The sequence below is a fragment of the Perca fluviatilis genome, chromosome 3 (assembly GCF_010015445.1).
Source record: "Perca fluviatilis chromosome 3, GENO_Pfluv_1.0, whole genome shotgun sequence".
Lineage (NCBI taxonomy): Eukaryota > Metazoa > Chordata > Actinopteri > Perciformes > Percidae > Perca > Perca fluviatilis.
Genome location: NC_053114.1, coordinates 46,224,519 through 46,239,159, shown reverse-complemented (window position 1 = coordinate 46,239,159; position 14,641 = coordinate 46,224,519). Strand labels below are relative to the sequence as shown.

At 42.9% G+C, this 14,641-nt stretch overlaps 1 protein-coding gene across 1 annotated transcript in view; it reads left to right on the top strand.

Annotated features, from left to right (window-relative positions):
* Positions 1–14,641, top strand: part of vps13c (vacuolar protein sorting 13 homolog C) — a 117,321-nt gene that overhangs the window by 77,865 nt on the left and 24,815 nt on the right. The window contains exons 63-71 of the mRNA XM_039796185.1: positions 3,678–3,803; positions 3,912–4,045; positions 4,500–4,626; positions 5,202–5,437; positions 6,523–6,667; positions 7,308–7,448; positions 7,586–7,667; positions 10,373–10,442; positions 11,568–11,679. Of these exons, the coding sequence (XP_039652119.1) occupies positions 3,678–3,803; positions 3,912–4,045; positions 4,500–4,626; positions 5,202–5,437; positions 6,523–6,667; positions 7,308–7,448; positions 7,586–7,667; positions 10,373–10,442; positions 11,568–11,679 (1,173 nt within the window). The remainder of the gene's footprint in view (positions 1–3,677; positions 3,804–3,911; positions 4,046–4,499; positions 4,627–5,201; positions 5,438–6,522; positions 6,668–7,307; positions 7,449–7,585; positions 7,668–10,372; positions 10,443–11,567; positions 11,680–14,641) is intronic.

Genomic DNA, 14,641 nt, shown 5'->3' with positions numbered 1-14,641 from the left:
GTCTTGGTTCGTCTTTCCACTGTTCCAACATTTACCAATTTGGTGATTTTGGGGCCGTTTCATGTTAAACTAAAAGGATCTTACTCTTCAACTAAAAGGTCTATCTCTGTAGGGATCCATAATGTTGTCAGACCCTTACAATAATAATGTGAGTCTGTCAGCAGCAACAACAGAACTTTTAGTGGACTCTAACTGCTGCTGAACATTAGTCCTGTAGGGTTACATTACAGCTTGGTTCTGGTTTAATACTGGACCAGTTTCACAGACTGTTGTTCCATCAGAGACTCAGACACACACACATGGGGACAGAGAGTCCAGGGTAGAGTTTAGATTCTCTGCCCGAGCCCGACCCAAAATCGGGCCGGGCCGGGCCGTTATTTTCCGCCACTATCCTCGGGCGGGCCCGGGCCCTTGATCAAGCATTTGTGTTTTTTTATCATTAGGCTGCTATAGCCTAATTGGGTGGGGAGAAAGCTATGCCATAATCAGAAATATTATTATATAGGCTATATTTAAGCCAAAGTAACAAATGTGTCCAAAAAGTTACACAAGTTAGACTACAGTTACAAAATGCAACATGTGTCATGCGCGGAGTCTCCTCCTCTCACATACATCACACCGGGGCTGCTGGGCTGTATGGTGGAGCATCACACCGGGCCTGCTGGGCTGTATGGTGGAGCATCACACCGGGCCTGCTGGGCTGTATGGTGGAGCATCACACCGGGCCTGCTGGGCTGTATGGTGTAACATCACACCGGGCCTGCTGGGCTGTATGGTGTAACATCACACCGGGCCTGCTGGGCTGTATGGTGTAACATCACACCGGGCCTGCTTGGCTGTATGGTGGAGCATCACACCGGGCCTGCTGGGCTGTATGGTGTAACATCACACCGGGCCTGCTGGGCTGTATGGTGGAGCATCACACCGGGCCTGCTGGGCTGTATGGTGGAGCATCACACCGGGCCTGCTGGGCTGTATGGTGGAGCATCACACCAGGCCTGCTGGGCTGTATGGTGGAGCATCACACCGGGCCTGCTGGGCTGTATGGTGGAGCATCACACCGGGCCTGCTGGGCTGTATGGTGTAACATCACACCGGGCCTGCTTGGCTGTATGGTGGAGCATCACACCGGGCCTGCTGGGCTGTATGGTGTAACATCACACCAGGCCTGCTTGGCTGTATGGTGGAGCATCACACCGGGCCTGCTGGGCTGTATGGTGGAGCATCACACCGGGCCTGCTGGGCTGTATGGTGGAGCATCACACCGGGCCTGCTGGGCTGTATGGTGGAGCATCACACCGGGCCTGCTGGGCTGTATGGTGTAGCTTAAGTGCAACATGGAGCTTGAGGTTGTAAAGAAAAAAAGAAAAACAGGAGAATTACCTTTGAGCAAGTCTGGAGTAAAGTCGGAGGTATGGAACCATTTTAAAGTCGTGGGCAGTGACAACATATGTGTCGGCTTTGTTGAGTGCATTAAGTGCGGCACGCTGCTCGCCTATGACAGCAAATAAAACGGGGACTTGGACGATGAACAGACACATGAAGCAGGCTCGCCATGGCAGAACAGATGATAGTTAGCCTTCAACGTCCTCTTTTGTTACTTCTCCGAACATGAGGGCGAGGCAAGCCCTCACAGAGAAATACGTTAATTTTTTATTTTATTTTTATGTTTCTTCATTCAGATCCATTTGCGATCTGTTCCTATCTAAATAAACAAACCGCAGTTTACGTGCTTCACTCTTGTTGCATTATTCATTAAGATAATTTTAAACAGATTTCTGTAGTTTAAACAACTCTGAATTGTAGTTGACAATGTCAGTTATAACGGCCCACGTATTAAAAAAGTGTTGGGTTGAAATCGTGCTCGGGCTCATAATTTCAGTTAATGTGTTGTCCAGCTAGTGTTTAATTACTGCAGTACAAATTCAAAATACTGGGGAGTGTATTCTCCCCCGCCCCCTTCTCCTCAGACTCGAAGTTCACGGAGGTTGCCAGGCTGAGACTGCAGCATCCATAGTCTCGCTTTGCCAGACTCTCCTCCAAAGCACGCTGAAGGAGCATCCACAACAATGTTACTAGACGCTTGTCTCACATAGTCAGACATTACTTCACAGCACAGCGGAGTAGCTTACGTTAGATGCTGGCTGTATTGACAGTCATAGAAGCCCGTGCTCATGCAGGCACTTCTTCGGCTTAGAATTACGGTAGGAACCGCTAAAAACGCAACAACCTCGCCATCCTCTCCACCCAACGGACAGGCACATTTCATCAGCTTAAAATTACAGTAGGAACCGCTAAAATAGTACTACGTTGTCGTCCTCTCCACCCGACTGAACACACTTCATTGGCTTAGAATTACAGCAACAATCGCTTTACTCTGCTACCAGGGCACTCAGGTCCACAACCCAACAACTCCTCGTCATCCCCCGGACACGCCTAAAAACCAAAGGGGACCGAGCCTTCTCTGTAGTAACCCCCAAACTCTGGAATTCCCTCCCACCCCAGATCAAATCTTGTAATACAATTGCTAGTTTTAAATCAAATCTGAAGACACATTTTTATTCTCTTGCTTTTAAATCTCCTTGATTCCTGAATTTTATTTTTTATTTTTTATTTTTTTTGTGCCTCAAACATTGTTCCTTTGTTGTTTTATTCTATGTTACATTATATATTTATATTCATGGTACCTCGCACATACGATTATGTATTTTTAAGGCATATTGTCTCTGCCTTCCCTGTTCTACCTGTAAAGCACTTTGGGTCAACAGTTGTTCGTTTAAATGTGCTATACAAATAAAATGACTTGACTTGACTTGACTATACACACTGTAAACTCACAGTCCTCTCTTCACGATCTACAGCCCCCCTCTCTTGGCTTAAGATAACGCACCTTGCCTGGTCCTCCGGTAACGTTAGCAGTTAGCAGGGTTAGCATGCTGGGGTTAGCCAGGACCAGTCAGGATCACTTTACTGGCTGTGTCTCAATTGTTTTTGTGAGTAACCAACTCGGGTACTCTAGCTATATAATTCAATGTGAGTACACAAATGTTGAAATTACATAAAATGCCCGTCCCTTGTAGGCGTGATAAATTAGCCTGAAGCTAATGCTTAGCTTCCTGTTCAGGAGGAAATTAACCAACTCGGCGTCCTTTTGGGCTCTAAGCTGTCTCCATCTTTCAAATACATCTCCAATATTTACCAGGGGATTGTAACATCTCTGGTCACACAACTGTTAGCAACATGACAGTTTTTTAGGTCGGGTAGAATCTATCTCCGTTGATCATGTTAGTTTGTTTGCTGCTTTCATGGCTGTACTAACGTTACAGCTGTACACACACACACACACACACACACACACAGGCCAAAACACAAACAGACATTCAGACACGGAACGGAAATTTCAAAAGAAGGAAATACTGACTTTAGCATTGTTGTCAAAAAAGATAGTATTTCAACTTGGCATGTTTCCTTAATATCTGATGACACATTTGGGTCATTTTTGGATCTATTACAGTAAATATATCACATATTTAATAATCACTTTTTAATAGACATCCTGCAGCCAATCAGAGTATTCACAAAGACCATGGTATAAATAGTTGTTGTTGTTGTGTTGTTAGTGTGTTGTTGTTACTGTGTTGTTGTTGTGTTGTTATTGTGTTTTTGTTGTGTTGCAGTGCCTCCCTCTCTGGCCGGACAACAGTTCTGGGAAATTGTGTGTACGTGTGGTCGGATCTGAATCCTCCTCCAAGACCTTCTTCTTTAACCGGCAGGACAACGGCACGCTGTTGAGCCTCGACATGGTCAGAGTCTCTAACGGACCAATCACATCACAGCTGAGTTTACTCTGAGTGTGTAGTTCATGTGTGTGTTTGTAGTTCATGTGTGTGTGTGTGTGTGTGTATTTTCAGTGCGGGGGGATCATCGTGGAGGTTAACATCTCTGATCTCTCGACCATCATCAGCTTCACTGATTACTACGAAGGAGCAGCTCCGGCCCTGCTTGTCAACCACACGCCCTGGGTCACTATCCGCTACAGACAGAGGTCAGAGACACACAACAAAATGTGGGTGGTTGGGTGGTGATGGTGCACTGGATATGACACATGCCTTTGGTGTGGGAGCTCTGGGTTCGATTCCTACTGCAATACATCAACCAATGTATCCCTGAGCAAAACACGTAACCCCTGGTTCCTCTGAGATATATTGCAATTTTTAAGTCGCTTTGGATAAAAGTGTCAGCTAAATGACATGTAATGTAATAATGTAATGACACACACACACACACACACACACACACACACACACACACATCTTGGAGTGCACCTCAGGTTGGGCTCCATGGACTGAGAGGAGTCGGGGTGGATCTGGGCCGGGTCAGGGCAGAACATTATATAATGTTTAGTTATTATGTTTTAGCTCTCCTCCTCTCTGGACAGTTAAATGGAAACCTAACCCCCTCTCTGTCTGTCTGTCTGTCTCTCTGTCTGACTCTATCAGTGGCTCGGCGATGGATCACCAGCTGAAACCCGCCGAGGCCCGGCGGTTTGCGTGGGACGACCCGGCCGGCGTCCGGACGCTCAGCTGGAGCTGCATAGAACATTCTGGAGAGCTGGACCTGCTGAAGGTCCGACACTACGGGCTTAACTTTATCTGTTAATAAAAACCATCCATCAAACAAAAACTGCTGCTCAAAACTACCGTGACTCGAGAAACAAAGCCTGACAACGTGACTGTATGTTGTTTCCTCTGTACCTGCATTTCTTACTGCGATTTAGGGCTGTCCTCAACCAACGTGTGCTCACACGTTTCTTTAATAAATCATTCAGCATGAAAAAATCATAAAAAATGACTCATGGACTAAAGAAATCTTAGTCTACTAAGAAACAGCCGAACGTCCAATCGTCCTCTGACGATGTCCCCTTAACCCTAACCCTAATGGATCGGTCCGTCCCCTGAGCGTCTGTGTCTGGTTGTTTTTAACCCTAACTCTAATGGATCAGTCCGTCCCCTGTTGTTTTTAACCCTAATGGATCAGTCCGTCCCCTGACCGTCTGTGTCTGGTTGTTTTTAACCCCAACTCTAATGGATCAGTCCGTCCCCTGTTGTTTTTAACTCTAATGGATCAGTCCGTCCCCTGTTGTTTTTAACCCTAGTGGATCAGTCCGTCCCCTGACCGTCTCTCTGTGTCTTTGTCTTCAGGACGAGGTGGGTCAGTTCTCTTACGACAGCCTGTCCCAGGTGCACTGGGTGTCCTTCCTGGACGGACGCCAGCGGGTGTTGCTGTTCACGGAGGACGTTGCTGTGGTGACAAAGGCTCGGCAGGCGGAGGAGCTGGAACAGTTTCAACAGGAAGTCAAGGTGTCTCTGCAACACCTGGGACTGTCCCTGGTCAACAACGCCAACCGTCAGGAGATCGCTTACATCGGCATCCCCAGGTAAACATATCAGCAGGTAAACACACCCCAGGTAAACACACCCCCAGGTAAACATGTCAGCAGGTAAACACACCCCAGGTAAACATGTCAGCAGGTAAACACACCCCAGGTAAACACACCCCCAGGTAAACATGTCAGCAGGTAAACACACCCCAGGTAAACATGTCAGCAGGTAAACACACCCCCCAGGTAAACATGTCAGCAGGTAAACACACCCCCCAGGTAAACATGTCAGCAGGTAAACACACTACTAAAGAAACACACCCCCAGGTAAACATGTCAGCAGGTAAACACACCCCAGGTAAACATGTCAGCAGGTAAACACACCCCAGGTAAAACACACCCCAGGTAAACATGTCAGCAGGTAAACACACCCCCCAGGTAAACATGTCAGCAGGTAAACACACCCCAGGTAAACATGTCAGCAGGTAAACACACCCCAGGTAAACACACCCCCAGGTAAACATGTCAGCAGGTAAACACACCCCAGGTAAACACACCCCCAGGTAAACATGTCAGCAGGTAAACACACCCCAGGTAAACATGTCAGCAGGTAAACACACCCCCCAGGTAAACATGTCAGCAGGTAAACACACCCCAGGTAAACACACCCCCCAGGTAAACATGTCAGCAGGTAAACACACCCCAGGTAAACACATCACAGGTAAACATGTCAGCAGGTAAACATACCCCCCAGGTAAACATGTCAGCAGGTAAACACATCCCCAGGTAAACATGTCAGCAGGTAAACACATCCCAGGTAAACACATCCCAGGTAAACATGTCAGCAGGTAAACATACCCCCCAGGTAAACATGTCAGCAGGTAAACATACCCCCACCGGTAAACACCCCCCAGGTAAACATGTCAGCAGGTAAACATGTCAGCAGGTAAACATATTTTCATGAAGCCCACATCAGTTCCCGTTAATAAACACGGCGGTTAAAGCATCAGTTCACGCTTCTACCACACTAACATCACTAACTGTGTAACTTCGTAAGTGAATATATGTATTTGACTGCTTTGACTGTGTGTGTGTGTGTGTGTGTGTGTGTGTGTGTGTGTGTGTGTGTGTGTGTGTCACAGTTCAGGGGTAGTTTGGGAAATGAAGCCAAAGAACCGCTGGAAGCCATTCAGTCAGAAGAACATCAACCTGCTGGAGAAAACCTACCAGAGTCAGCAGAGAGGGGAGAGTGAGGGAGGCTGGGTCAGACTGGAGACCAGTCTGGAGGTCAGAGGTCTACACACACAGACACACACACACACATACACAGAAACAGAGACACACACACACACACACACACACACACACACACACACACACACACACACACACACACACACACAGACACAGAGACACACACACAGACAAACACAGAAACAGAGACACAGACACACACACACACACACACACACACACACACACACACACACACACACATACACAGAAACAGACACACACACAGACACACACAGACACACACACACACACATACACAGAAACAGAGACACACACACAGACACAGACACAGAGACACACACACAGACAAACACAGAGACACACACAGACATTGAGACACACACAGACATTGAGACACACACACAGACACACACACAAACACACAGAGACACACACACACACACACATACAGAGACACACACACACACACACACACACACACACACACACACCTTTACATCAACAAACAAGCATCCAAACAGACTCACCCGGGGTGACGGAGCACGCAGATTTTTTGATAACTGACCAGATGTTTAGGTTTGAGTCATTTTTCCCGTGATTTGAGTGAGAGTTGTGATGTCATCGGTTTTCCCGTGATTTGAGTGAGAGTTGTGATGTCATCGGTTGTCAGGTGAACCTGAGCGGCGCCATCATGATGATGCGTCAGCCCTTTTCCTGTCCGGTGAGGAGGAACTTCCTGTCTGGGATCCAGGTGGAGTTCAAACAGTCGGCGCACCAGCGCTGCGTGCGGGCCCAGCTGCACTGGCTGCAGGTACACACACACACACACACACACCACGCGACGATACCGCACACACACACACACACACACACACACACACACACACACACACACACACACACACACACACACAAACATCCCTAACAGAGTGTCTTTGTGTCTACCAGGTGGATAACCAGCTGCCTGGAGCGATCTTCCCGATCGTTTTCCATCCTGTTCCTCCTCCCAAATCCATCGCTCTGGACTCAGGTAGATCCTCTTTCTGATCTAATACTCTCACCCTCTCACCCTCTCATCTTCTCATCCTCTCACCCTCTCACCCTCTCACTCTCTCACTCACTCTCTCACCCTCTCACCTCTCTCTACTCTACTCAGGTAGATCATCTCTCTCACCTGGAGACACTCCTTCTCTTCTCGGTTTTATTCACAAACCAAATTCACCTGCTCAGCTAACCTTAAAGAGCTTCTCTGTTTTTACCAGTAGGAGCTAAACGCTCCTCTTCATCACTGATTTACCATCATCTTCGTCTTCGGTAGATTAACTGTAACCTTGAGATACCACCAGGCGCGTCTTCGCCGGAAACAGTTCCCGCCACTCAACCCAATGCTTGTGACTCCAGTCAGTTTAAAAATGAACTCCCTAAGTAGACTCCTGATCACATGACTAAAACACAGACTCTAATCTGTCATCTGTGTCCTTCATAATTGGACTAAATGGAAGAAACCATTTCACTCTGTGCACAAATCTGAGTCGGGCAGGCAAGACGCTGGGCTTCTGAGATGCTCCCGGCAGATGGCACAACAAAAGGATTGAACCTGCTTAATAAAGGATCTGATGTGGATCCTTCACACTGTTGCAGCACCGTCAGGTTTCACTGTTGTTAGGGACAGACAATAAAGATAGAGAGATGGATAGATGGAGAGATAGATATTTATTGATCTCAAAAATGGAAAATTACAGTGTTACAGCAGCAAAATATCAGTCACAGCACAGAATATACATAAAACACTAGGATACAATATACATGAAATAATAAGATACAATATACATACATACAATATATATGAAACAATAAGATACAATATACATACATATAATATACATGAAATAATAAGATACAATATACATACATACAATATACATGAAATAATAATAGGATAGAATACAAGAACAAATATAATAAGTTGGGAAAACTAAATGTACCACTGTTTAACTAGTAATCATAAAGCTGTAGATAAACCTATTGTTCAAGTTGCCCTTAGTGCAGATGTGACGTCCATGAGTCTTATCTAACACCCAATGATGAAGGGTTAAATAGTTTGATTTCCTGTAGTAGGAATGATTTCCTGTAGCGGTCCGTGGGACATCGAAGCTGTCGGAGCCTATTGAAAAGAAAAAAAAAAAAAATGTTTGATTGTAACTCTGAGCTGTGTTTGATAAAGCTTGTAGTTTTAGGAGAAGTTCTGGAGATGTTTGATTCTAACTCTGAGCTGTGTTTGATAAAGCTGTGTTTAGGAGAAGTTCTAGGAGATGTTTGTGTGTAACTCTGAGCTGTGTTTGATAAAGCTGTGTTTAGGAGTAGTTCTAGGAGATGTTTTGTGTAACTCTGAGCTGTGTTTGATAAAGCTGTGTTTAGGAGTAGTTCTAGGAGATGTTTGTGTGTAACTCTGAGCTGTGTTTGATAAAGCTGTGTATTCTAGGAGATGTTTGATTCTAACTCTGAGCTGTGTTTGATAAAGCTGTGTTTAGGAGTAGTTCTAGGAGATGTTTGTGTGTAACTCTGAGCTGTGTTGGATAAAGCTGTGTTTAGGAGTAGTTCTAGGAGATGTTTGTGTGTAACTCTGAGCTGTGTTTGATAAAGCTGTGTTTAGGAGAAGTTCTGGGAGATGTTTGATTCTAACTCTGAGCTGTGTTGGATAAAGCTGTGTTTAGGAGTAGTTCTAGGAGATGTTTGTGTGTAACTCTGAGCTGTGTTTTATAAAGCTGTGTTTAGGAGAAGTTCTAGGAGATGTTTGTGTGTAACTCTGAGCTGTGTTTGATAAAGCTGTGTTTAGGAGAAGTTCTGGGAGATGTTTGTGTGTAACTCTGAGCTGTGTTTTATAAAGCTGTGTTTAGGAGAAGTTCTGGGAGATGTTTGTGTGTAACTCTGAGCTGTGTTTTATAAAGCTGTGTTTAGGAGAAGTTCTGGGAGATGTTTGTGTGTAACTCTGAGCTGTGTTTTATAAAGCTGTGTTTAGGAGTAGTTCTAGGAGATGTTTGTGTGTAACTCTGAGCTGTGTTTTATAAAGCTGTGTTTAGGAGTAGTTCTAGGAGATGTTTGATTCTAACTCTGAGCTGTGTTTGATAAAGCTGTGTTTAGGAGTAGTTCTGGGAGATGTTAGCGTGTAACTGAGCTATGTTTGATAAAGCTGTGTTTAGGAGAAGTTCTAGGAGATGTTTGATTCTAACTCTGAGCTGTGTTTGATAAAGTTGTGTTTAGGAGAAGTTCTAGGAGATGTTTGTGTGTAACTCTGAGCTGTGTTTGATAAAGCTGTGTTTAGGAGAAGTTCTAGGAGATGTTTGTGTGTAACTCTGAGCTGTGTTTGATAAAGCTGTGTTTAGGAGAAGTTCTGGGAGATGTTTGATTCTAACTCTGAGCTGTGTTTTATAAAGCTGTGTTTAGGAGAAGTTCTAGGAGATGTTTGTGTGTAACTCTGAGCTGTGTTTGATAAAGCTGTGTTTAGGAGTAGTTCTAGGAGATGTTTGTGTGTAACTCTGAGCTGTGTTTGATAAAGCTGTGTTTAGGAGTAGTTCTGGGAGATGTTTGATTCTAACTCTGAGCTGTGTTTGATAAAGCTGTGTTTAGGAGAAGTTCTGGGAGATGTTTGATTCTAACTCTGAGCTGTGTTTGATAAAGCTGTGTTTAGGAGAAGTTCTGGGAGATGTTTGTGTGTAACTTTGTGTGTCTCCACAGAGCCGAAGCCGTTCATCGACGTGTCTGTCATAACCCGCTTCAACCGCCACAGCAGCGTCATGCAGTTCAAGTGAGTTCCCAGCAACAAATGAACTAAGAGCTGCAGAGTTCCTGGGGACTCGTCAGACCCTGTTCTCTGGTAGATCCCCAGGACAACAAAGCCAAGGCTCTGGTCTTTAGACAAAGGGCAGATGCCTTTATTAAATCTATTTATTAAATCTGCCCCATTCTTACTGAAAGAGTCAGGTTAACCCTCACATTGTCTCCCCGTAGAACGGGAAATTTTCTGTTTTTCTGGGTCAAAATTTAAAATACTAACTTTTTTCAACATTTTGGTCGTCTTTTTCGACACTTTCGTCACTTTTCTCGATGTTTTAGTCACTTTTTTTCAAAATCTTTTGTTGATTTTTTTCTGCGCTTTTTGACATTTTTTGTCACTTTTTCAACGTTCTTTTATAATTTTTTCCCCCCAAATGCTATGAAATTGAATAAAAACCCCAAATTCAATGAAAGTAGTGAACTGATCATTTATTTGACCTGTGAGGACGTTGTACGGAACCATCCACGTTATTTATTTTTGACAATTTGGTTGAAAGAAAACCCAAATTCCTGATACAGAAACTTTTTGAAACTGTGTCAGCTCTGACCCGAGGACACCAGGAGGGATGAAACCATCTCCTCGACCCCTTTCTGTGTCCAGCCTTCTTCAGGAAGGAGGTGAAACAATATAAAGCAGCAGACATTTAGAAATCAGGTCAACACTTATCTACCCGAAATAATGAGTGCAGTCAGCAGCGTCCCTCAAGACAAAGAGACATGTCATAACCCATTACAAACCTACAGGGAACGTTTGGACATGCACAACCAGGAACACATCTTACAGGAAATGACTCAAATCAAGACAGTCATTCTTGATTTTGATTCAGTGATCTTGATTTGAGTCATTTCCTGTGAGATGTTTTCCTCTTATGCAGCATTCACGTGCTGCCCTTATATGGTGAAAAGGCAGATATTAAGATTTGTTTGTGGATTTAATCGATATCAGATATCACCCAAACAAAGATCCATTTTAACTGGAGAATCTGTTGTTGTACTTCAGGTACTTCATGTTGATGTTGGTGTGTACTTCAGGTACTTCATGTTGATGTTGGTGTGTACTTCAGGTACTTCATGTTGATGTTGGTGTGTACTTCAGGTACTTCATGGCTCTGGTTCAGGAGATGGCGGTGAAGATCGATCAGGGTTTCCTGGCGGCCATCTTGGCTCTGTTCACCCCAGCTGCTGATCTGCAGACCGACAGACAGAAGGTAGAGACACATGCATGCACGCACGCAGTATATATATATATATATATATATATATATATTCAGGCCTCAAACATAAAGATATAAAACTGTAATTTTTTGTGAAGAATCAACAACAAGTGGGACACAATCATGAAGTGGAACGAAATTTATTGGATATTTCAAACCTTTTAAACAAATAAAAACTGAAATATTGGGCGTGCAAAATTATTCAGCCCCCTTAAGTTAATACTTTGTAGCGCCACCTTTTGCTGCGATTACAGCTGTAAGTCGCTTGGGGTATATCTCTATCAGTTTTGCACATCGAGAGACTGACATTTTTGCCCATTCCTCCTTGCAAAACAGCTCGAGCTCAGTGAGGTTGGATGGAGAGCGTTTGTGAACAGCAGTTTTCAGTTCTTTCCACAGATTCTAGATTGGATTCAGGTCTGGACTTTGACTTGGCCATTCTAACACCTGGATATGTTTATTTGTGAACCATTCCATTGTAGATTTTGCTTTATGTTTTGGATCATTGTCTTGTTGGAAGACAAATCTCCGTCCCAGTCTCAGGTCTTTTGCAGACTCCATCAGGTTTTCTTCCAGAATGGTCCTGTATTTGGCTCCATCCATCTTCCCATCAATTTTAACCATCTTCCCTGTCCCTGCTGAAGAAAAGCAGGCCCAAACCACGATGCTGCCACCACCATGTTTGACAGTGGGGATGGTGTGTTCAGGGTGATGAGCTGTGTTGCTTTTACGCCAAACATAACGTTTTGCATTGTTGCCAAAACGTTCGATTTTGGTTTCATCTGACCACAGCACCTTCTTCCACGTGTTTGGTGTGTCTCCCAGGTGGCTTGTGGCAAACTTTAAACGACACTTTTTATGGATATCTTTAAGAAATGGCTTTCTTCTTGCCACTCTTCCATAAAGGCCAGATTTGTGCAGTATACGACTGATTGTTGTCCTATGGACAGAGTCTCCCACCTCAGCTGTAGATCTCTGCAGTTCATCCAGAGTGATCATGGGCCTCTTGGCTGCATCTCTGATCAGTCTTCTCATTGTATGAGCTGAAAGTTTAGAGGGACGGCGGGGTCTTCGTAGATTTGCAGTGGTCTGCACACTCCTTCCATTTCAATATTATCGCTTGCACAGTGCTCCTTGGGATGTTTAAAGCTTGGGAAATCTTTTTGTATCCAACCGGCTTTAAACTTCTCCACAACAGTATCTCGGACCTGCCTGGTGTGTTCCTTGTTCTTCATGATGCTCTCGCCTTTACACAGACCTCTGAGACTATCACAGAGCAGGTGCATTTATACGGAGACTTGATTACACACAGGTGGATTCTATTTATCATCATTAGTCATTTAGGTCAACATTGGATCATTCAGAGATCCCTCACTGAACTTCTGGAGAGAGTTTGCTGCACTGAAAGTAAAGGGGCTGAATAATTTTGCACCCCACTTTTTTCAGTTTTTATTTGTTAAAAAAGTTTGAAATAACCAATGAATTTCTGTTCCACTTCATAATTGGGACCCACTTGTTGTTGATTCTTCACAAAAAATTACAGTTTTATATCTTTATGTTTGAGGCCTGAAATGTGGCAAAAGGTCGAAACGTCTCAAGGCAAAATACTAACTCAGAGACACGATGCATGCACGCAGTGTATATATATGTATATATATATATATATATATATATATATATACCAGACAGAAGGTAGAGACACACACACAGTGTATATATATATATATATATATATATATATATATATATATATATATATATATATATATATATATATATATATGTATATATATATATATGTATATATATATATGTATGTATGTATATATGTATGTATGTATATATGTATGTATGTATGTATATATGTATATATGTAGTAACACATTATATATATATATATATATATATATATATATATATATATATATATATATATATATATATATATATAATTGCAGTCCCGGCTGCTGGGACTGCATATATATATATATATATATATATATATATATATATATATATATATATATATATATATATATATATATATATTTTTTTTTTTTTTTTTTTTTTTTGCCAGAACTCTTCCTGTCAGAGTTTCCCCAGTTTCTAAGTGCCTTTTGATGGTGAAGAATAGTGTACTCACTGACACCTTGACTTTCTTTTTTTCTTGCTCTTTTTTAATTATTTTTTTTTGAAAGACCAACATTCTTTAAGTGTTATGATGGTCTGTCTCTCTTCCATTGTTAATTGCCTTTTTCCCGCCATTTTTATGGCAACACACTACTTTCTGCAGTACAATACTGTTCAAATAATGCTCATGAGGGTACGATACCACAGTGTGTTCCAACAATACTTTTATACAAACAGACAGATGGGTTTGTAAGTAATCCAGACAAGTGTGAACACCTGTGGGAATTGGTAGCACCAACTTTCAAAGCTTAATCAACCTCCATTGCTGCAGAACAGCTTTACGTTGTTAACCAATTTCTTGTTCCCTGAAAAAGGCCTTTTTGTAAAATACTGAAATGTACATTATTTTTCAGTTTTGGGTAACCTTACTTTTTTTTTTTTTAACCTCAAGCAGTTCACCACTTACCTTTGTACCATTTCAAGCTATTCATTGGACTTGAACTGCTAAAATTTCAATAAAAAACTACAAATCTGATTCCAAAAAGGTTGGGACACTGTACAAATTGTGAGTAAAAAAGGAATGGAATAATTTACAAATCTCATAAACTTATATTTAATTCACAATAGAATATAGATAACATATTGAATGTTAAAAGTGAGACATTTTGTAATGTCATGCCAAATATTGGCTCATTTTGGATGTCATGAGAGCTACACATTCCAAAAAAGTTGGGACAGGTAGCAATAAGATGCCGGAAAAGTTAAATGTACAGATAAGGAACAGCTGGAGGACCAATTTGCAACTCATTATGTCAATTGGCAACAT